Source organism: Vigna angularis, chromosome 2 (genome assembly GCF_016808095.1).
Source record: "Vigna angularis cultivar LongXiaoDou No.4 chromosome 2, ASM1680809v1, whole genome shotgun sequence".
Classification (NCBI taxonomy): domain Eukaryota; kingdom Viridiplantae; phylum Streptophyta; class Magnoliopsida; order Fabales; family Fabaceae; genus Vigna; species Vigna angularis.
The window spans coordinates 11,808,086-11,831,352 of NC_068971.1; the positions used below are offsets into that span (position 1 = coordinate 11,808,086).

General features: G+C 34.0%; 4 protein-coding genes across 7 annotated transcripts; 2 read left to right on the forward strand and 2 right to left on the reverse strand.

Moving 5' to 3' along the window:
• The first annotated feature begins 3,413 nt into the window (after window positions 1-3,413).
• LOC108321352 (mannan endo-1,4-beta-mannosidase 6) lies at window positions 3,414-6,222 on the forward strand. Its single transcript, XM_017553085.2, has 6 exons — window positions 3,414-3,703; window positions 3,783-4,056; window positions 4,351-4,545; window positions 4,750-4,872; window positions 5,068-5,279; window positions 5,681-6,222. The coding sequence occupies exons 1-6, from the start codon at window positions 3,552-3,554 to the stop codon at window positions 6,111-6,113; spliced, it is 1,389 nt and encodes a 462-aa protein (XP_017408574.1). The 5' UTR covers window positions 3,414-3,551; the 3' UTR covers window positions 6,114-6,222.
• Window positions 4,250-10,905, reverse strand: LOC108321350 (serine/threonine-protein kinase STN8, chloroplastic). 4 transcript variants are annotated; one of them, XR_008247307.1, is made up of 6 exons: window positions 10,178-10,904; window positions 9,483-9,656; window positions 8,731-9,135; window positions 7,919-8,290; window positions 4,792-7,050; window positions 4,250-4,553 (listed from the first exon to the last, which is right to left on the reverse strand). XR_008247307.1 is itself a non-coding variant. In XM_017553082.2 (5 exons), the coding sequence occupies exons 1-4, from the start codon at window positions 10,751-10,753 to the stop codon at window positions 7,949-7,951; spliced, it is 1,497 nt and encodes a 498-aa protein (XP_017408571.1). In that variant the 5' UTR covers window positions 10,754-10,905; the 3' UTR covers window positions 4,250-4,553; window positions 7,919-7,948. The 4 variants fall into 4 exon arrangements, 3 of the variants coding, with proteins under 3 accessions (XP_017408571.1, XP_017408573.1, XP_017408572.1); XM_017553082.2 differs by lacking the exon at window positions 4,792-7,050 and having other exon boundaries at window positions 10,178-10,905; XM_017553084.2 differs by lacking the exon at window positions 4,792-7,050 and having other exon boundaries at window positions 7,915-8,290; window positions 10,178-10,905.
• Window positions 10,906-11,812: 907 nt separating this feature from the next.
• Window positions 11,813-16,940, reverse strand: LOC108321345 (serine/threonine-protein kinase AtPK2/AtPK19). The gene is made up of 7 exons (XM_052873780.1): window positions 16,695-16,940; window positions 15,193-16,133; window positions 14,920-15,002; window positions 14,711-14,831; window positions 14,444-14,617; window positions 13,114-13,221; window positions 11,813-12,388 (listed from the first exon to the last, which is right to left on the reverse strand). Exons 2-7 carry the CDS (start codon window positions 15,844-15,846, stop codon window positions 12,089-12,091), a joined length of 1,440 nt encoding a protein of 479 aa, XP_052729740.1. The 5' UTR covers window positions 15,847-16,133; window positions 16,695-16,940; the 3' UTR covers window positions 11,813-12,088.
• A 2,222-nt stretch (window positions 16,941-19,162) lies between these two features.
• On the forward strand, window positions 19,163-23,245 carry LOC108321314 (uncharacterized). Its single transcript, XM_017553035.2, has 7 exons — window positions 19,163-19,910; window positions 20,106-20,186; window positions 20,513-20,587; window positions 21,518-21,562; window positions 21,641-21,730; window positions 22,431-22,532; window positions 22,867-23,245. Exons 1-7 carry the CDS (start codon window positions 19,335-19,337, stop codon window positions 23,032-23,034), a joined length of 1,137 nt encoding a protein of 378 aa, XP_017408524.1. The 5' UTR covers window positions 19,163-19,334; the 3' UTR covers window positions 23,035-23,245.
• The last annotated feature ends 22 nt before the right edge of the window (window positions 23,246-23,267 follow it).

Consider the following 23,267-nt stretch of genomic DNA (forward strand, 5'->3'; position numbering starts at 1 on the left):
GTGAATAAGAAAAATGACATACCTTCTACAATCTTGTCAAGCTAGTAGGTTCACCAATCTGTAACTCTGATTTTGGTGATTCAAACACTAAATGGTTTGGATTCTTATTACAATCTAGTGGTTATCAAGTTGTCTGGCCAAATTAACATTAGTTGGGTTGAATTGCAAACTCCATTGTTAACATTTGAAAACAAATTAGATCAACTCAATAATTTCAGCAGCCAAGAAGGACTCTAGAGGCAACAAATTTAGATCCAAAGTGATTAGAAAGACTCTAATTTCAAAGGCACGGAAGGTGGTAGAGGAAGAGGTAGGATCTCAAAACTAATATGTCAGGTATGCAAAAGGATTGAACATACTGCTATACAATGGTATTATCGATTTAATATGCCCTATACAGGGAAAACTCAATTGGTTGAAAGTGAAAAACAAGGAACACACAGTGCATTCATAGCTTCACCTTATCAATCAAGGTTATGAATGGTATTTTGATAATGGAACCAGCAACCATGTGACTGTAGGGATGGACAACACACACATATACATACACATAGATCTCCACACTGGTAAGATATTGTCCGCTTTGGGCCAAGCCCTCACGGATTTGCTTTTGGTACCACTCCAAAAGGCCTATTATCAATGGAGGTATCTTATGTGTATATAAACTCATGTTCATCTCTTATTTTATCTTATGTGGGACTTTGTTTGTACCCAACATCCTCCCCTCAAACAAAGGACTATGGTTCTCTTACCTCCACCTCCTCTATAGCGGAAGTCTTTTCTTATCCTCGAGTACACCATGATCAACACTCTCTCTTCATGATCCATGGTCACAACATTGAGCATCTCTTGCTCTCCATCTCTCATGACTCATCTGGCTATCTGCCGACCACCTGCCAAGGCTTCACCTGATCATGAAGGGACGTACTCGTCCGAATCTGATCGTACGAATTCTTTACTTTTTAGTAATGGTGAAAGACTAAAATTAATGGCCTTAGGATCAACCAAATTGAATAATGTTCATCTCCATGATGTTTTTTATGTTCCAAAAATTACCAAAAATTTGCTGAGTATTTCAAAACTAAATGCAGACAATAATATTCTTGTTGAGTTTGATGAAAATTGTTTCTTTGTGAAGGACAAACTTATAGGAAAACATCTTCTAATAGGGGAGCTTAAAAATGGTTTGAATCAACTATGTGACAATAAAGAATCTTATGTTTACATGTCTCTTAAAGAAAATTGGCAAAGAAAACTTGACATCCAAACAATAAAATTTTGGCAAAGGTCTTGTAGGAATGCAATGTGAAAACATCATCTAGTGACTCATTCACATTTTGTGAAGCTTATCAATTTGGAAAATTGCATATGTTGCCTTTCAAAAGCCCTTCTTCACATGCTATTGAAATTTTATATTTAATTCATACTGATGTTTCGGGGGTCTTGCCTCAATTTTGTATCCATCTAGGGTTTAAATATTATGTTCATTTTATTGATGATTTTAGTAGCTTCACATGGATTTTTCCCTTAAAGCAAAAATAAGAAACTATATATGCCTTTACTCTTTTCGATACAAATTTTACTTCACAAATTGATTTTGTAAGGTTAAATTAAATTTAAAATTTACTTTTTAACATTATATATGTAATAAATAATTGGTAAACAAAATATATCTTATGTGGTTATTGTTGGTAAAAGTAATAAAAAATAGAAAATTTAATTATCTATTAATATCTAGCTCACATCAACTAAAAATTATATATATATATATATATATATATATATATACACACACACACACGAGAGTACAAGCCAATGAGATTGAAATAAATTTAAAATCAACTTCTTTAACATTTACGTAATTATAAAACATAAATGCTTAAGGGGATAACAATTGAATAACCAAATATAAAAAAAAATGTCAGTTTTTGTCTTCAATTCTTAAAAAACAGGGTCATCAAGATGGTGACCATCAAACTCTTCCTTTGATGAAAAGTGTACATCATCAAGAGAAGAAAAAAAACCATATTATAAAAATAAAGTGCATCTAAAATTGGATTAGTTAACATTTTCACCATCACTCACATTGCGCTTGCTCAAAATGAGTTATTCATTCGTTAAACTCAATAACATCAAATGAAAGAAAAATATCTTCAAAAGTGTGCAAAAAAAAAAAGAGTTTACTTTCTATTCAAGTTGTAGCTGATGAGTGAATTTATAAAGTCATGAGTTTACAGTTGAACCTAAACTTCAATAACTATGTTCATCACTGTAACCAAAATTTAGATATATAATAAGACTATATTATCTTACTTTGGTTTTCCCTGCACACTAAAGAATTTAGAGAATAAAGAAAAGATATAATAAAAGAACTTCTTTATCGTCTCAAAGGTTAAAATTTCAACTAAAATTCCTTTCAACATCACAATCTCTAAGACATGCATGGTTTTCAAGAGATTAAAATATGAAAATTTTTAAGAAAGAAAGAAGAAAACTTACTCAAGGTTATACTTGGTTGAGATTCAACCCAAACCCACAATTCTTTTTAACATCGCAATGTCTAAGACATCAAAAGAGCAAAATATGAATTTTTTTTAGAAAAGAAGAAAGCTTCCTCAAGGTTACACCTTAAAGAAATAGTTTAGTTTATAGGTTTAGCAAAAAGGTGCAAAAAGGTTAAAGAAAAAAGGATAAAGAAGAACTTATATGGTTGAGAAAAACAGAAATATCATTTTATTATTGGCACCCTTGCTTTTACTAAGCCCACTTCATTCTTATTTGAAATCTATTTTTACTTTTATGAAACAATTGAAAGACCCAACAATTTACTAAACTCATCACTTAGAAATATGATTGGAAGGGTAACATTTTTTTCACCTCTGTATATTTTTATCGTACCTTCATAAATTTTTTAATTTCAGATTATACAATTCAAATGTAAATTTTATATTGTAAAATATACAATCTAAAACATTTTTTATTTAGAATTTCAAAATATAAAATTATAAATATAAATTATATTTTCAGATTTTACAATTTAAAATACAAAAAATTTCAAGGGTGCAGATCAAAATGTTTTTTCTCAAATGTTTGTGATGGAGACAGCACAACAAGAATTGATTATAAGACCTTGTACTAGATTATCCTGTGTGTATACTTTTGATCAATGACTTAACATTTAATAATCTTAACGTTATTCCTGTAATGCTATAAGAACCAGTTGAAATCCAACAGAGCCTATCTATTTATGGAAATCTAATTAGTGATAGTGTGGAGCCCACCTGAACTTACCTTAAAGAGTAGAGGGTGAAGACTTGAAGTTTATGCAACTTACTCCTACCCTTTAATCACCTTGTCTATCTAATGCTAAACAATGGAATAGAGAATTTTCTTTGCTTTAAAGGTAGAGTAGAAACATCATCAGATTGATCTCCACTTGCACCCTACTCTTCTGTATCCGATGAATTTATATGGAAGAAAGCTTAAGATGTTCACATATATAATATGATCCAATACAGCATAAACACACCGTGGCTGTGTAACCAGGCTCAATGGAGATATTTGGTGTTCACATTATTTCTTTGGTACTTTTCTTGATGCTTACTAAAAACTTAAGTTGCAATGGATTTGGTGGGAGTATGAAGGATGAGGAAGCACTCAAGGAAGGCCAAAATGACATGGAAAATTCTGTCTCAAATTATGGGTTTGTGTTTGAAATTCCTTGCATCTGTAGTAGTTGTATCTTATGTTTACTTGGCACTCACGTCTTGTATGTTTTTTAGTGAAATGAGGGGCGTGGAAGATGATGATTGGCAGATGGTGCAAAAGAAGGGAAACCAATTTGTGGTGAATGACAAACCTTTCTATGTGAATGGATTCAACACATATTGGCTTATGGTATTTGCTGCAGATGAGTCTACGAGAGGAAAGGTAACTGAGGTGTTCAAGCAGGCATCCTCAGTGGGTATGACAGTTTGTAGGACGTGGGCCTTCAATGATGGCCAATGGAGGGCCCTACAGAAATCTCCATCAGTTTATGATGAAGAAGTCTTCAAGGTGCTTTTTCAGTACTGCTTTGTTATTCTGTTTAATATTCTACACTAAATTGGTATTCAGTTTACTGCATAACATAATACTTTACACAGTATTATAATGTTAACTTGTCCAGTATTATCAGCTATTTGTTACTTCAATTGAACCATGTTAAATGTGATATAATTGTTTGCTTGTGTAAGCTTTGCCATGGTAATTGAAATAAGAATATGCTACAATCAAACTTCTGAGTTTCTAGTCATCAGTGCAGGTAATTAGCATACCTTGTGTAATTCCATTTTACTATTGGTTTCTCAGGCCCTGGACTTTGTGGTGAGTGAAGCAAAGAAATACAAAATCAGGCTTATATTATCATTGTCTAACAACTGGGAGGCATATGGAGGCAAAGCACAATATGTGAAATGGGGAAATGCTGCTGGCCTTAACTTGACCTCTGATGATGACTTCTTCTCACATCCAACTCTTAGAAGCTACTACAAGGCCCATGTTAAGGCAAGTTCCTGTAAATAAAAAAAACAGGTCAAAACCACCATTGTTAGTTTCATCTGGACACTTGAATTGAAGCCTGTTTGTTATACATTGCAAAACTAAAACTACCCTGTAATCATATCTTGATATGGACTGTTTTGTTTTATTTTGTAATTGTTTTTCTTTATGATTATGCTAAGCTGGTTCCAGACTATTTTCACTGTGTAGACTGTGCTCAATAGAGTTAACACATTCACAAATATCACTTACAAGGAGGATCCAACAATTTTTGCTTGGGAATTGATGAATGAGCCTCGTTGCACCTCAGATCCCACAGGTGACAAGTTACAGGTTTATCCCTTTCTTTTGGCCTCCATATCACAAGGAAGGGTCTAGAGGTATTGATTGAAAAGAAAATATAGACACACTTTGTGATGTCATATAATCACATCGCACTACACAATTGCATTCTAATTAATAGCAAGTTCTTTCCATGATGTCACATAGTTCACTGAACCCAACTACTCACTTGAATGTGTATTCTAGGATTGGATTCAAGAAATGGCATTCCAAGTGAAGAAAATTGATCCAAAACACCTGGTAGAGGTTGGACTAGAAGGATTTTATGGCCCATCAACACCTCAGAGAACTCAGTTCAATCCCAATACATATGCTACGCAGGTTGGAACTGATTTTATAAGGAACCACCTGGCTCTTGGTGTGGACTTCGCTTCTGTTCATGTATATGCTGACTCTTGGTAAGTCTGTTCAGAATTGCTATTGTTTTATTAAAAAAATATGAAGTTTTCATAAAACTTACTTATGTCAAACGTTCATGTAAGGAGTTTCTTTTTCACGTTTTGTCAGTGTAAAGATTTTTATATTGTCAACCAATAGAAAATATGTGATGTCAACCAAATAGACTTCTAAGGTAATTATTATAAAAGTGGACAAACTTGCCATACATGACATCCTGTCATTGGATGACAGTTATACTGTCAATGCATTTAAATTAAATTCTTATACGAACTGTTTATATCAGTATCAAATTCATATGCATGCACATTTGTCTAGTGTATCAGAAACACTAATTTTTGTTAGTGATTTATTTTGACATACATATACTACAGTTCTAACTTAATCAGCTATCTGGTTGAAGGATTTCACAACAAATTGCTGATTCTCATCTCTCATTTGTAAAATCATGGATGGAAGCCCACATAGAGGATGCTGAAAAGCATCTTGGAATGCCAGTTATTTTTGCTGAGTTTGGTGTATCTTCCAAAGACCCTGGCTACAATTCATCATACAGAGATACACTCATAAGTAGTGTGTACAATACCATCCTGAACTCCACAAAGAAAGGAGGGAGTGGGGCTGGAAGCCTTTTGTGGCAATTTTTTCCTGATGGAACTGATAACATGGATGATGGCTATGCAATTGTTCTCTCAAAATCTCCCTCCACCTCAAACATTATACAGCTTCAATCCACTAGGCTTGCGATGTTCAATTCCTTGTGCAATACTAAATGCAATTGGGGATGTAAGAAGAAAAAGTTGTTGAAAAACATACTCTATCACGATGAACTGTAACACCATGTGTGGAAAGTTTCCAATGGTAATGCTGTGGTCCTATAAAACCATGCATGGATAAATATGTGATTCACCATACCTTTTGTTATGAACAATGCTTTAATTTGTATGTTGTGGCATTATGGTCACGCAAGGTCACCACCATATTAAACTAGAAGAGTGCTGCAGCATTCTTCGTTGTTTTACAATAAGAATATATACATGTGCACCATTATATAGCAATTTATAAAATAAATAAGTTAGCATTATAGACGCTAAGTACACCGATTGCCTTGTGGAAAATATAGTAAATTGTAGATTGGAATACACTGAACAATAGTTTCGCACAAGAACAATGGTTGATTGGAAGTGTCAAATGAAATTGAATAAATAAACCATCCAATCTTGAAAGTAAATATCATGGATAAGTAAAAAAATCCTTACTTATCAGAAAAAAAGCAATAGATTGTCTCTTCCTCAGTTCTATATTTTTTGAACCCATTGGCATTACTGGTCATGTCCTGCCAAACACTGAATATTTACCCCTTGAAGAAAAAATCATGAGAAAAGGCTTGTTAAGCCTTTGTAAGCCATTGAGTACTCCTTCCTGAATTTGAATAAGCCATTGATTTTGAGAGGAGATATGTCATATCATAATGGCAAACAGATAACATGGAAGGCATGTATGAATTTAGACCGCCAACATGCTAGGCAGCTATCATAGCTTTTTCCTTCAGATCTTCTGGAGGTTCTCGGGCTTAAACATAGAAAATATGCAAATTTCTGCTTGTAAATTTATAAATTAGTCGGCATTAGATCGGATGCCATTATATCCATATCATACGAGCTCCTCCGAAAGAAAAGAGACGTTTTTTAATAACATTGCCACAGAGAACTTCAATTAACAGTGATATGGCTTGTACTCATCAAAAGAGCAAAACAAATAGGTATACTATACCTGCATATTATCAGTGTAATCAGAGGTGTTACAGACCAATATTATAGTGGTAAAAAGAAAAGCAGAAAATATGAAGGCACTACAGAATTGTATGTTATTTGCAATTTAAAGGAAACTACAAAAGGAGGAAACCTCTAATTGCCCATAGCATAGCTTCTCTAACAGAAAATCAGATCATAACCCCCTTTCCCCTCTGCCTCATGAGACAATAACAAAAATATTCTCCCAAATCTAACTACCTTCCACTACTTATGCCAGCTCCGGTTTGTAACAAACTCTCCACTTACTCATGCTACCTCAGCTTGAAGATTTCCCTTTTTTCTTTTGTGCACATACCTTAGGTGTCTCATGCCCCCTCATGGACCAATGGCTCTTTCGGCTCATAAACTTGTTGGGCTTCAACAAAAGGCCAATAGAAACACATAATCTTAGATTTGACACTACTTTTGTTAACGAACACATTGTACTGCACACTTCTTGTTAAGGATTTATCTTTTCACAAAGAGCAATGGCCTACTCTATATGTGATACTGATCTCATTATCCCTTCCTTGCATCCTACTCCTATCTACTTACTTCAGAACTCCCCTCTAACTAACTATTACAACTAACAACTACTTGTCCTCACAACCTTAAGGTGAAAAAGACAACCATATAAAGTTCTAGCTGCTTGCATAATGATCCAAATGCATCTTGTTTAATTAAGTTAAAAGAAATCATTGTTTCCATATGCAAATCTAATTATTTAGTGTACTACTGTAGACACATTTTCAGGAGCCAACACGGATTTGCTGAAGCTTATTTAAGAGTCAGAAATATTAACCAGGTGAAAAAATGAAACAATCATAGAATGGAGCAAGTATACCTACATAGCATTTCTAAGCAGCGCACTTTGTGCTTTAAAAGCTTAGTTTTGAAAGGACTGCAGCGGCCTGATCCCCACCAAGAAGGAAATAAGGATGCCTCAAAGCAGCAGCAGCAGATAAACGTCCTCTTAATTGTGAGCATCTCTTGGAGATAAGCTTTGTTGCCAAGTCCCAACCTCTTCCAGAGTCACTATCAAGAATTTGGAAGTCAGACCTCATGCGAGTAGACGCTCTCCATTTGTTCAAATCATATCCACAAGTTCTTATCTCCAAATTAAAATTCTTCAAAGCAACTGAAGATCTTAAGGTTGGAATTGCTATTTGCAGGAATACAATCCCAGCAGAATACATATCAAACAGATCAGGACTCTTTAACTGTAAAAACAAGTAAGAGGATAAATCACGGGATGATTCATGCACATTGAAAAGGTGTGTGTCCTTGAATGAAATGATTCCATACAGATTAATTACCGAACAATGCCAATCATGCCACAATCTGTACTAATTGATGCAAAATCTATAGGAAAATGAATAACCCAGGCTTGGAGCAATATAGAAATCCCAGTGAAGATATTTCTAATACAGTAATGCTAGCCACAACAGTACTTACTTAAATCAATGTGTTATTGAAACATTCATTAAACAGAAGTGCTTTAACTAATTATACAGGATTCAGTGAAGATATTGTCCTATATACTGTTTTCACTAAGTGCAATAATTGTTAAAGCCCGTATTATATACCTAAAACTGACACGATGTCACCATTAGGGAAGAAACTTAATTTTGGCTACATCAATAAAGTGCATAAGTAAAACCTGCCACATGATTGGTGAAAGGAAAGCTGCAATTGGCTCTGGTGGAAGACTCAGAGTTTCTTCTGGTAGAACAGACAGTTCAGGCGGGCAGTAGTCACGGTCCAAGGGGTTACGATTGGGAACATAATTCTTTCCAATTCTAAGGTCTGTTGCAGCACCAAAATCGATGAGTTTAATCTGCCCCCGTTTGGTAACTACCAAGTTGGCAGGCTTAACATCCCTATGAACAATTCCAGTGTCGTGAATTTTCATAAGAGAAGTAATGATCTGGCGCATTATTTGCTTGACGATTAATGCATTTCGTTTAGAAGAGTCTACACTCTGCAAGACACGTCCAAACATGGTAGACTCTAAGTTTGACGGGAAGCTTTGATCAGCCATGTAATCGGCAAGAGAGCGCCCTCCCTGTGATGTGGACAACCCTGCAATTAGTTTATGGAATAGTTGGTATATCATAAAATATGTTTGGAGCATATCTGCATGCATTAAGTTATGCAATCCGTTCAAATAAATGAAGGGATAAACAAGAGCCAGAGCTAGTTACTTTTGCACCATATTCATGACAACATTTTGAATTAAATTCGCCATAACAAACCACAGCAAAGCCTTATACCACTATGTGGGTAAGCACACAACGTCATTCAATACCATGGCAAATTTGTGACAAAATTCGTGAGTTAGGTGATGCATGGCTGCATGCGTAGGCAACCTATGGATGGTTCTTTATCTAAAAGGAATATTTGGTAGAGTACCTCAAACTTCCAAACTAGCCATTTTCCACCTTTTGTGAACTGTGAATTCGTTTTGTCAGCTACAAAACTTCCAAGAAACTTAGCACATGTTTCAGGAGCTGCTCTGGAGAGTCTGTAATTGAACCACTCCTCAAAATCACCAAATTCCTCTGCCCCTTCAATTCCAACCTTTACCTGCACATTATGTCAGTCAGCTCCCGAGTGCATTTAACAGGCTTCATGATATAAACAGAAAAAGAAAAAGATTTACATCATAATATGAGATGATAAACCAAGTCAGCACACAAGTTTGGAATTTACCATCAACAACATAAAGATTAAATATTCGAAATCCAGTCTATCTATCCATTTTCCCTTTATTAAAAAGGAGAAATTTCTGAGAGAAAAAGAGAAAGAGCAAAAGGATCATAATCCTCCAAAACAAAAAGAAACATGGGTGTTAGCGTCCTTTTCTGAAGAGAGCAAAACCTCTACAGCACATTTCCCACTTTTTCCCCTCAAACCCTTAAAACTTAAAAGTGAACAGAAAAAAAAAATCTCTATTATATTAAAGAAACAAAGAGGAAGAGACGACCGAAGCTGATTCAAAAACAGTAAGTGAGAAGCAATGTCAGTAAATCATATCCATTTAGTTCCAAAAAATGACTCCATAAGCTAAGGAAACATTGGAAAATAAGCGAATATCATGAGACTACCTTTTTAAGAATGACTTTATCCTTAGATTTGGCATCCAACTTTTTCAACTTGCCTCTTCCATTTTTTTGCATCAACTCCTGTGCATCTACATTCTTTGGGACGAAAACACCTGAATAAACAACACCAAAAGACCCTTCTCCTAGTTTATCTCCAATAAGAAAATCAGTCCTCTTAAGATTTCTTCTTCCAGATAAACTGTCCAAAACCAGTTGAATAGGGGCCAAAAGGAATGCATCAATGGCGCCCACAAGGACACCCGGCCTCGCAGTTAAATAGGCCCATGTCAGCCCTGCAAGTATCACAAACCCCCACCTCTGCACGTCTGATAAATCTTCAGTTACATGCTGAAACTTTACTAACACTGATTGGAAGACAGAAAACTGGTCCAAGTGAAAAGTGGTCTCCAACAAGTCTTTGGGAGTATCACCAAAAACTGCATTACACTTTGCAGAGGTACTCTTGAAACGGTTTGTCGGAAAGGAAATGGCAATTGGGATGCTGAGTTTGAGAGGAGAGAAGCAGATGGTACGATTATGTTGAAGTGTTGTTGTAGTTGTAGGAAGCAGAGAAGCCATGACCCCAAGCCTAAAACTAAAAGCTAGAAATGAATAACGTCAGCGTGCATGGTAGCTCCTGGGCCATCCGTTCCTCCTTTCTTTATCCACCTTTTCTCTTTATTTTCTAGGTTCAAAATCACCCCAAGCCTCATCCAACAAAACCTCACACAAAAAATAAAGTATTTAATATGTTTCTAGCCTTACACTATTCATTTTAAATTTCTTCAAAAATAAATGCAGAAATTAATCCTGTAAGAATTTCTTTTATTCATTTTAATCCTTAAGAAAAAGTAGAAATTACTCTTCTAAAAAATTGGCATCATTACTCATCACATCAATTTCATTTTCTGGAAAACATAAATTTCACGACCCCAATCTAAGGGAAAACGTGATTTTCATCCAACCAATTTTATTATTTAGAGAAATTTTATTATGATAGATTAATTCATCATAAATAATAGTTAGTGACGTATCTTTTTATTTATCACGCAAACAACAATATCAATCAAATAAGCAAAAATGAAGTAACACTGCTTTTCAAAGACTAATTTGTGCAGGATATTTTTTAAAAAGAACAAAAAAACAATTATGTTAAATTGAGGGATTAAAAAATATTTACGTTAAAGAGAAAGACGAAATATTAGAGTTAAAGGATTAGTTTGAAAACTTATCATAGTTATTTAAGTTTTTAATTTGAATAAATATCCCCGGTTAATTCATACTTTGCTGATTGTTAATGCAAATGAAAGTATAAAACATATTTGTATTTTTGGACAATCGGTACAATGGATACCAATAGTATAAAGTCAAACACGACCAACAATTAATATTCTAGATTATTAAAATAAAACCAATTAGTATGATTGGAAAGTTAAACAAATAGTTTCAAAAACTAATTTATCTAAACTATAATAATAGATCCTGAAGGTTTTCAATGACGATGAATAGACGAGGTACATAAGACGACATTAGAAATTTTGAAGCAATCGCTATTGATTGATAAATCTTCATTTCCAAAAATTACTTTCAACATCTTTAAACTCTCATGGAAGATAATGAATGCTAAGTAAATCAGTGTATAAAAAAAGCAGTTTATTTCCTCCAGACATGACATACATCTTAATAGAATTGTGGAGCCGCAAGGCACATAAATAAGTGACTGAACTCACAACCTGTAGATTTTACACACAAGTCCTAGCTAGGGGCACAAAAAATTCTTTAGTGTTGGCAATTGTGACAGTCTATCACTCACTGTTCACGCAGCCAGATACAGGCAACTAACTAATGAGAAGAATAGGAGGAGAACTATAAAAACATATGCATCTTAAGTAAAAGCCGTTACAAGTTGTCTGGTTAGTACGCAGGGCTATTCCTCTGAAGAAAAGAAGGTGCAGGCCTCACGTAAGAGAAGTCCTTAAAGGGGTTTCCACCATTTGGGCTGGCAGCTGGCGAGTCCACAACAGGCATATCAGTCCAGCGTTTCTCAAAGTTGGCAACACAGTGCGTACCAGCTACGTCTGGGATAAAGCTTGGCTGGATTTCTCGTTCTTCCAGCTTTCTCCAATTGATTTGTTTAAACCACTTGTGTCCCTTAATTTCCTGAACTCCCCGGGCTCCACAACCTAAGCGCTTCGTTGCTTCCTTCTGTAGCAGCTGAAATAGGGATAATCATCTTAATATATGTTACAACTTCTGTCTACTAGTAAATTAGCTATAGTAGAAAAACTCAATAGAATGCGAATCAAGGAATTGAAATCTCTTACAACGAAGAAAAGTTGTGAATTTTCTACAGCATTTTAGGAAAAGAGTAATTCATATTTGTGATACAAACTCGATCCTTTTAAAGTCTATGGAAAAAAGCGTCACAATAGATGCATTAGTGATCATGCCCCAAAGAAAACTAACACTGATTTTATTAATAACCTTCAGTTTAGGGCAATTCACAATCTCATAGGTATTTGCACCTCCGTATTTAATTTACTTCGGTATACGTTAGTTTGGTTGATTAAACAACTACATTGGAAATTAAGTCTTTTTCCAGACCAATGTTCTCAAGACTTCAAGTTAATCCAATTAGTAATTGTATCGCAATTTTTGCAACCACTCAAAGATACAATGATCTCAAACATTTTACGGTATCTGCAAAGATACCAGAAAATAGAATTCTTGTGGTCCAGTTCATCACTCACTTCATGCTTAAGTAGAGAAAGCCAGTTTAAAATATATCAAGCCTATCTTCACAACGGTAATTTAAGATGTAAAGGTGAAGCAGAGCATCATTGCATCAAACAATTATATATAAGATATAGATTATGATGACTTTGATGATGAACTATATCAAAATAATCAAAGGAAATAATTTGTGGAGTAGTGATTACCGCTTTCAACAGTGAATGTGCTTCACTTGACAAAAATGCTGGTAGCTTGATCTTGTCTTTAACTATCTTCTGCTGAATTTTGTCACGGCTACCACCACAGAAAGGGGGCTGCAGAGGAGGTGAGACAACATCAACAAACATTTAGCAACTCCAAAAGACCTAACAGCTATTCAGTTCCCAGGCCATTACAACTAACAGATATATAGTATTACAATAACAAAAACAATGAACCAAATAATATTTGTGGTCATACTGTCCTAGAAATTCCCAAAATTGACGTTCTCCCCTTCCTTTATTTTCTCCTTTTAACTTGAGGAAAGGGGTAAAATTGTCTGCAAGCTAAAACACAAATAAACTTGACTAACTTGCTTAAAAGGAACAAAATTGAGTGCACTTTGAAACTCGAATAACAAGCAAGCTACCATGGTGCTTCGATAGACCTAGCTCTAAGCTTGAAAGTACTTCAATTAAGTTCAATAAATTGAACATTTCTACACATGAAATGCAAAGATACGAACATTGTCTTACTGAACAAAAAAAATGTACCGTTATACAATCAATTAAAGTATACTATTCTTATCCTTATCCTCTGGGCGATTAAACAATTAATAAATCACACAATCATAACTCCACAAGAACTGGCACAGAACAGGAAAGCACTTCAATTGAATTCAATAAATGGAATATTTATTGTTATTGAATTCAAACTGCTGTTCCTGAATAAAAAATATTTTAGCATTTCAAAATCAATTATGAAGCTACATTATCATCCTATGGCCAATTAAACATTTAATAAATCGTGCAATTATAACTCAACAAGAACTGACAGAGGAGGAAAACTAGAACAAACCACATTTATGCTGCCTAGAGTTGTTATACAAAAAAAAAGTCTTTAAACGAAAAGAAAATATAACATTGACATGTAAATGACATAATTAAGACTAGTGTTTTGGTTTCAGACAACCAACAGTAGTTTGATATCTTCCAAAACAGGTACAAACATGTAGCTTTCAAAGAAGGTACTTGTTTTGGATAAGTTTTCTTGCACCCTAAGGCAGCCAGGAAACAAAAGGAAAAAACATCAAACACAGTAAAAGTGCATTATTGTGCCATGATTAGGTAGTATTTGATGCAAGTATAAGTTTGACACAGACTTCACTCCTCTTAAATCCCATGATCATAATTTAGAGCCAATTAAATTTACTAAAATATATTTTTCCTCAACTAGTATGCAAACAGACCCTCATACCCCCCCAAAAAAAGACAATCTAACTACAAAGACCCAAAAGAAAAAGCAGCCTCACAACTTAAGAAGGAAAGAGATGCAAACCTTTCCAGTAAGCATCTCAAACAGTAGAACACCTACGCTCCACCAATCAGCAGCCTTATCATGGCCTTTGCCAAGAATAATTTCAGGTGCCATGTACTCTAATGTACCACACATCGAATTTGATCTAGTACTCTCTTCAAATTGTTTTGCTAAGCCAAAATCAGTCAACATAACCTAGTATATCAAAAAAGAACAACTGTTCAGTTATTACAGGTATGAAAGCACGGTTTAAAGTCACAATGAAAAACATGAGGGAGGACAGTGTACATGGCCATCAGCGTCCAGTAGAATATTTTCAGGCTTCAGATCCCTGTGCATTATTCCATTTGAATGGAGATGAGAAACTGCAGAAACAATCTCCGCAGCATATATGCGTGCTAGATCCTCTCTGAATAGTAGACAAAAATAGAACCACAAATTAATTCTGCAAATTAAAAACAGAAACAGAAGAAACAAAAAATCTCAGCTAAACTCACCTGAAAAGGCCTTGGTGATAAAGCTGGAAGAAGAGATGGCCCCCGTTTACAAAATCAAGCACAAGATACAGTCTGTATTTTGTCTGAAAGAGCGTATAGATGTAACATGAGTTAGCCTTTTACTAACAAAGAAAACAATTCTGGATATAAAGTACTTCAAAATATATCCATAATTTACAGTAATAAAATGTTCATTTAGATTTTGCGTAAAATACACAATGATAGTAAAAACAGGAAGAAAAGAAAGGGTCATGCCATTTCGAAATTAAGTACCTGAAAAGAGTATCTGAGTTGAACAACAAAAGGGTGTTCTATCTTTGTCCAGATATCCCTCTCAGCTTTCATATATTCAGTATGGTTCTTCTCCATAATCTTGTCCTTCCGCATAACCTTCATAGCATATATTTCTGAAGTACCTTTCTTCCTCACCTGATATACTTTAGCAAATGCACCCTGCCCCACAACCTTCAAAATCTCAAAATCTTCAATGCTAACTCTTTGGGTTTTTGAGATATTCCCGTCTTCATCTTTCAAAGACTCTTCGACAAAGGAGGATTCTTTAATGTCCTTAAAGGTCTCTTCATCAGCATAATCCACTAGTTCCAGTGAATCCTCAGTCTCATGTATGGTGAGTTTGCTAAGCTTAAGTGATTGACTAACACAAGCAGAAGGGCCAACCAGAGAATGAGATCGGGTGTAAATGACTGGTGGGTCATCATAAACCAACTCATTCACGTCTTCTACAGGTTCACCAGTAGTGGAATCAATGTTGTTCAAATCTACAGTAACTGGGCCGAATACATCAGAGAAATCTAGCTCAATATGCTCCGTGTTCACAGTATCAGGCAGGTTTGCAGGAAAGAGTAAATTAGTCTGTGAGGGTTTGTAACCACCCTTCGTAAAACCCGAAAACTGAGAGGAAACCATTTCTCACCGCTCAGAAATCAGGGATCCAAATATGCTGCTGCTGATGACCAAACCAAAAATGACTATAGATTAACCACCCCGAAGTTTCCCAAAACCCCCACCGCAGATGGACTCCTGTCAATGGCCTGAATCAAGAGAAAGTTGATGTAGGCAAATGGAGTTCCCAAAAACTTTGGCAGCAAGAAGAGCAAAACCCAGCAGAGGAGGTCGTTGTTCTTGTTTCCCGAAACACAGGAAACGAAGTATGCTCCAGTGGTTGCTGAACTCATGAAGATCCAATTGACAATCTGCGTTTCAATTCACCCAAAAACGGAACAAAAACGAGAAATCCCGAGTTAAAATCACAATTTATGACACCAATAGAAAAATTAACTCCAAAATATTCCTCAAAATTTCGTTACCATAACCTAACCCAAATACATAATCACAACACACTCCACAAACAACACTGTCATAAATAACAAATCAAAATTCAACACGCCTAAAGATGACGAAATCCAATTCCAAAACGTTGCAACATCAGAAACGGAAAATAAGAAGAAAAAAAAAGTGTATTTTGTCATCCAACAAACATACTTAGACTTGAATAACTGAAATCGACATAAGCAACAGTAGACAGCGAGATCTAACCGAAAAACTCGAACCACTAAATCACGAACCCGTTACAGAGCGCGAAATTAGGTTAGGGTTATCGACAAACAAAACATACCACCGGAGAAGACAATTAACAAACGGAATTGAAATTGAAGGAAACAGAAACGATGAAATCAAAATTCAAAACAATAATTCCAAGAACGTGAGAGAGAGAGAGAGAGAGAGAGAGAGAGAGAGAGAGAGAGAGAGAGTACCAGGGAAGGGAATTGGGAAGGGGCAGCGAAGGGAATGCGATGATTTCAGGAATATTTGATTCCGAGCGGTGAGAGACTCGCGTCGCCACTTATAGCTTCTTTGTTCGATTTATGGTTCTCTTTCTTTTGCTCTTCGACACGTGGCGATACGTGAGTGGTAGTTTATCGTCCCTCGCGGGGATGCGAATATGCCGTTCCGTGAACTATTTTTGGGCTCAGAATTAGGCCCACGTGTTTTTTTTTTTGGTTCTCTGTTTTAGGGAATTAAAATGAAAATTACGAATGAATTGAAAGTGAAAGTACATGAGTTGTGTTAGAAAAAGAATAACCTAGTTTACCAAATGTTGTTGTCAATTCAAAATACTTGCAAACAGTACCAAAACTCTCACTCTACTTAATTATAGCGTATGCGTATGTTCATCTCAATGTGTTTTTAGCCACCTACCACCCAACCTAACAAAACAAATAAACCTTTTTCTAAAATCAAATGAAAAATAAACAAATTAAATGTTAAAATCAAAATTATAAAAAATTAATTTAAAGTATTCAATAACATAAAATAAATTATTTAGGATTTTTTCATATAATTTAAAATTAAATTTTTATTATTAATTATTAAAAAAATGTTATAATAAAAAATATTTATGATACATAATAATAATAATAAGAATTATAATAATTTTTAAAATTTTTAAATTTGTATTTTATTTTTTATTCATTTTTTTTCTACAAACTATTATAATAATAATAAATTTGATTTTACGTTATATTACAAAACTAAAATTTATTCCTATTTTTATTTTTCTATCAAAGCAATTAAAACTTAATTTCAATATTTTTAAGAAATTATTTTAATTTTTATAATTTTCAATGGTTCATATTTTTAATTCTTTTCTTGTTTTGATAAAAACTTTTCACAGTTCAATTTTTGGGAACTCTAATTTCGAAGTAATTTCTGATAAGAACATTAAAAAAATCAGTTAAAATTTGAGCTCCATCCATTTAAAAAATAATAATGTTTTACTTAATTTGTTTGAAGATTTTTTTTTTTAAATATATGTTATTTATAGAATCTTTGAAAGACATTCATTTTGTAATATATTTAGAACTTTTTTTATTGCTATAATAATTTGTAACAAAAAGAATAGAAATAAAATATGATTTTTAAAATTGTATTTGTTGTTTTTATTATTGATCATAAGAATTTTTCTGTTATAATATTTTTCTTTTTCAATAAATTAATAATAATAAAAAATTAATTTTAAATTATATTAAAAAAATTATTAGTTATTTTTATTTTATTTTTTCTATTAAAATAACTTGTAAATTATTTTTATTTTATTCTTCTCTTAAAATAACTAAATTTTAAACTTAATATTTTTGATAAATTATTTTTTCATAATTTCAATTTTAGTTTTTAATTTTGTTTTCATTTCATTTTAGAAAAACAGAAAAAAAAGGAAACAAGTTAATATGAAGAATTAATGTTCCTATATATCTATTTAAGGAAATAATTTTACTCAATGAACTTTCTTTAAAATAAGATTATTTTAAGAAAAAAAAATCCTTTAAAAGAACAAAAAAATTAAATAGGTTGATTAAAAAAATAATGTTCCAATAGATCTATTTTAATAGATTTATTTAAAGAGTTATTCTTCAAAATAAAAGAAAATCCATCTTACCACCCTTAATTGGAAACTAGTTATGCATATGTAGTGAATACAATATTATAATAAGTTATGGTTACTAAGTATATATATAAAAATCATAGCATGGTTATAGTTTAATGAATAAATGAAGAAACATTTAAAGAATAAAAAAGTATTACCTTGTTAAAATGAAACCAAATTCTCCTCTCCTCTGCTACACTCTTTCTCATGGAGAAGAGTTTGAGAGAAAAGAATGTTAGAGAATCACTGCGTCATCCTCTTCCTTTATACAACAACCTAACACCTGGAATTTGCATTAGCCTCGTGTCAAACTATGGATCAAACGAGGACAATTATTCACAAACATGGGCTATTGGGCCCAGCACAAACTAATTTCATTGGGCGTCTACTTTCTCCACCCCACAATTGTTTCGCGTAGCTCACAAATTGTCAAAAATGACTATTTTATCTGTATTTTAGCTCACAAACAAAAAAATTTAATGCATGAAAATATATTTTGCATTGAATGATCTGATTATGGTTTGCATTAAGAGTATTTTTGCATCTATACTAACTGTTTAAAACTAATTCTTAAAAATATCTATATGTATATAATCACGGAAGTGAATTTTACTTGTTGCTATAAAGTTTTCTTTATTCATATTAAATACCTAACTCAAACATGGATTAAGACATTGTTGATAGATAAAAAGATTGATAATTATGATAATATTTTAGTAAATAGTCATGTGTTTCATATCTATATAGAAAATTGCAGAAAAAGAAATTCGGAAAACCCCTTATTATCTAATAGAATAATTTCCTAATTTCTAAACAACCATTGTTGATTAGCTTTCTACTTATCCCTTCTGCTGCATCTGCTTCTGCTTCAACATAAACACATACTCAACACACGACACCATATTCTAATGCTGTAAAATCTGTACCATGCTGCTTTTGTGCCTTGTCTCTGTCTACCCCTTCACTCACTATGGCTGAGTTTCTCGCCATAAACCCTCTTACCCTTTCAGCTGCAGAATCTCCGAGATTCCCCTTCCTCAATTCGCTCCAAACTCCTTCACCCAGAACCCAACTTAACCCAAATTCCCGCGTCTCCTTCTCTTCCAAACCCTCCAAAACCAGTTGCAATAACAATAGTGTCTTTTGGGCACTCAGCTCCCGCTCCAATGAAGGCCCATCAAGGGACTATGGCTTTTACAACGAACTTGAATTTGAAGAAGTAAAGGAAAAGACTTTTGGGTTGGAGGGAAACCCTGTTGGTGAAAATTCTCCCACTGAAAGTGGGTCTGTCCCGTTTGATGGAGGGGAAGGTGGTGATGATAAGGGAGAGGGTGATTTGATTCGGGTTCAGGGGGATGCAGATGGGGATGGCAATGATTTGAAGAAAGATGATGATCAAGGTGAGAATGAGAAATTTGGAGATAAAAGAGTAAGAAGAGGCAAACAGGTAATTAGAAGGTCGAATTTGTTGGCCAAGCAGGTGATCAGCATTCGCTCTGCCCTTAGCATGGGGTTCGTCTCGCAACTTTGGGTGGACACCACCTCTGTGAGTCTTGAAAATAGTTGCTCAATCTCAGTTTTCTGTGCAGTTTGTTAGTTTTGCTAGGATGTCTCCGGAATACAAGTTTTGAATGGAGTCTGTTAATAGTGTTTGTTTGTTTTGTTGGTGTGATGTCTTATTTGTAGGACAAAGAAATTAACTTGTTTATGCATTTATTCTTTTGGTGGATTCCATTTTCAGTGGATGGTGCTGTTTGTGGAGGTGAGGCCAAACTTGCTTTCTGGGGATTCAGAAAAATTCCTTCTGGAAGATATCAGCCAGGTATACGAAGTTTGGATTCAGGAGATATTTTTCTCTTATTTAGGTTTGATCCCTCTCTCGGTTGAATATGTACATGCCAGCTTCAAAAATACTTTACTAAGTCTTAATCCAAGTATTGCTTTTACATCACTTTTGTGGAGTTTTTTTTTTTTTGGCCTGCAAAAATATAAAAGACATTACTTAGCAATTTCCTCAGAGGAAAGGGGATTCTAAATCGTTTTATAAAAAATGTCTGATGCATTGAATGTTCTGATGGCAAATTGCCACCTTGGCTTTGGCTTTGCCAGCAAGTGACTTCTTGGGTATTCTGCCTGTTCCTTTTTCAGGTTGGAGATGTCGTCCTTGTCCAAGATGAAAGTGTTATGGATAATGAATTTAAAATGATTGGATTGGAGACACTGGTATGATTTACTATTTTAAATTATTCAAACTTGAGGATTATTTTCTTTTACATGATTTATTTGAGTTCATAGTGCGGCACAATATGGATAAGAAGTTGTCTTTGTGTATTATACGGTACTCAAACTCTGGTGTTGCTGAAGCAGTGCAGATTAATATTTAATGCAATGACTATAACCTTGCCTTAGAGGGAGATGTTATGTCGTTTAACGAATCTAAGCTTGTATGAGTGACTTTTTTTTTCCATGGTTTGCAAATTATGTGAACATAACCTCTGATATGAAATTGTGTGTCTGATTTTTTGGCTACCTTCCTTTCTAGATAAGCAATTTTTCTATTTGAGTATTTATGAAGGCAGATATCAAAATCTTTTATTTAAATGTGTTCTAGCATGCTTACATCTTTTAACAGTATACAAGTACCTGTTGGATTAGTTACCGGAGTAATTTGCAAACCTTGTTAGGGTTTGATTCAAAATTCTTAGTTTCCGTGTAAATTATTGCAAATAATGTGTAAATAAGGCAACCTACTACTCAACACGGATTGGAATAAAGAATTTCTTGGCGAGATATAAATTCTCTATGGTTCTTTGAGAACTGGGAACTTATCCGATTCTTTCAAACTAGAGTAACAAGACCACCGTTATTGCTTAGCAAAACAAGAACCTTGGTACACAGAATGCCAGCATGGATAGTCAATGGCACAACTAGATAAAATTACATAGTTGATAAATTGGATGAATGCCACTGAAAGAATCAGGTAAGTTCATAACTCCTGGGTTTGCATCAACAGGGTGACTCACAGCTTGACACTGGGTAATTGCAATGAATTTTCTTAATATTTTCCAAAATGAAATAGCCATTTGAATTGTTAGATGTGTAGCTTGATCTGATAAAAGTTCCTAGATTTCTTAATTTGTTGGTATTTGCCAGGTTGGATACAAAGTTGTAACACCCTCTCAACGGAACATTGGAAAGGTTATAAATCACTTGACCATGTCGTTTTCACTTATTCTTTTGTCTTTGTTATGTAATTCTGGAAATCTTAACGTGTAGGTGCGTGGGTACACTTTCTGCATCAATTCAGGTGCTGTTGAAGAACTTGAACTAGATTCATTTGGACTATCAATCATTCCATCAAGCTTGGTAAGTAGGTGGCTTCTTAGTAAGATTAATCGTACATGTACAGAGCTAGATTGCATGCAAATTTTGTCAATTAATAGGAAATACGAAACTTATGCTCTGGGGGAGGGAGGTAACACAGGAGCTATTTTGTTGAATGATGATCATTCTAGGCATGTCCGGTGGAGGCCATATTATAGAGTTTAATAGTAACAAGCTTAAAGCTTGGTAAGCTTTAATTCAAAGACGGTGTTAGTATCTAGGAAAAATATATCAATATTATATCTTTTAGAACATTTTAGAGGTATCTTAAGATAAGTTTCCCCATTTCCTTGGTTTCCACCTGTCTTTATTATCTCATGATGCTCCTTATTTGGATAGGAAACGATCTAGTACTATTTGGTAAATAGGGGTTCTTGTTTTATGTTTTAGCATCGCATGTCACACATCATAATCTACTAGAAAATGTTATTCAATGTTTTGTTCTCTCAACTTCTTTTGTTGAAATTAACCCTCTGGGCTGATTTTGAACAACTGAAATGGAAAGGTTTTACTTGTAAGGATCAAAATCCTGGAGCCACCCTAATATCTTTAGTACTTGTAAGGATTTAATCTAAATTTTTAACATTTAGAGCATGTTAAAATTTTGATTGTTTCTAGGGATTTCTATAAAAGTTCTCCCAAAAAAAAGGCTCATCCAGATACACATATTATTACATTTTAGGTGAGTACGTACTCTTTGCTGGTTGAGGACGTTCTGGAAGTAGTATCTGATGCAGTTGTTGTGCATGAAGCTGCAGCTTTACGTATTCAAAGGCTTTCTAAGGTACCTTTACTTCATCAATAAAACTGCTAGGTTTGCTTAATGATTTTCTTCGCATCTGTTTCTTGACTGCTGAAAATGTTTCTTCTTCAACGATTCTGATTCTAAATTCTGTCAAGTTTTCTTGCTGGAAAAACAAAAATATACAATCACACTTATTATGAACTGGTGTCAACGAATAAAATAATTAATTGTTTTTCTTCTATATAAGTGTAAATGTTCAATATGGAATTCAGTGCAGGAAACTGATAGAACATTGTTGTTTTTTCTCATTAAAATAATAAGCTCGTTAATCGTGTCCTGCTGATCATAAACTAACCTATTTTGTTTGTGGTAGGGTTTTTTGGGCAATCACAATGTGAGAACTTCTTTAGATTATGACTCCGAACAATCTGAGACATATGGTCCGATTTCAAGGAGAAGAAAAAGTGTCGGAAGAAAGAAACCCAATCAAAAAGAATGGGATGATGAAGATAATTGGGATCTTCCAATGGATTATCTCTGACTCTTATGGATTTTCTGCTAGATTTCATGTGAAACATTTATTTATTAAAAATTATGGAAGTTGAAATAAACCTGTTATAAACACCGAAAGGGAATATTTTATTTCCTTTTCACCTTTGCTGAGAAGTAGGCCTTCATTTATTTGTACAGTTAGTTTCATTGGATTTAAAAAACATATATATTTATTTTAGCAATCTCTTTTTTTACCATTAGATATGATTTTCGCTAAAGCTT

Coding starts and splice junctions, on each gene's coding strand:
- LOC108321352 (XM_017553085.2), top strand. CDS start 3,552: ATGGAGATATTTGGTGTTCACATTATTTCTTTGGTACTTTTCTTGATG. Junction 4,873..5,067: donor CCACAGGTGACAAGTTACAG/GTTTATCCCTTT, acceptor TGTGTATTCTAG/GATTGGATTCAAGAAATGGC. Junction 5,280..5,680: donor CATGTATATGCTGACTCTTG/GTAAGTCTGTTC, acceptor ATCTGGTTGAAG/GATTTCACAACAAATTGCTG.
- LOC108321350 (XM_017553082.2), bottom strand. CDS start 10,753: ATGGCTTCTCTGCTTCCTACAACTACAACAACACTTCAACATAATCGT. Junction 9,657..10,177: donor ATAAAGTCATTCTTAAAAAG/GTAGTCTCATGA, acceptor CATAATGTGCAG/GTAAAGGTTGGAATTGAAGG. Junction 8,291..8,730: donor TTTCACCAATCATGTGGCAG/GTTTTACTTATG, acceptor TTGTTTTTACAG/TTAAAGAGTCCTGATCTGTT.
- LOC108321345 (XM_052873780.1), bottom strand. CDS start 15,846: ATGGTTTCCTCTCAGTTTTCGGGTTTTACGAAGGGTGGTTACAAACCC. Junction 13,222..14,443: donor TTGAGATGCTTACTGGAAAG/GTTTGCATCTCT, acceptor CCTCCTCTGCAG/CCCCCTTTCTGTGGTGGTAG. Junction 12,389..13,113: donor CACATTCACTGTTGAAAGCG/GTAATCACTACT, acceptor TCCCTATTTCAG/CTGCTACAGAAGGAAGCAAC.
- LOC108321314 (XM_017553035.2), top strand. CDS start 19,335: ATGGCTGAGTTTCTCGCCATAAACCCTCTTACCCTTTCAGCTGCAGAA. Junction 20,187..20,512: donor TTCTGGAAGATATCAGCCAG/GTATACGAAGTT, acceptor TTCCTTTTTCAG/GTTGGAGATGTCGTCCTTGT. Junction 21,731..22,430: donor CAATCATTCCATCAAGCTTG/GTAAGTAGGTGG, acceptor ATTACATTTTAG/GTGAGTACGTACTCTTTGCT.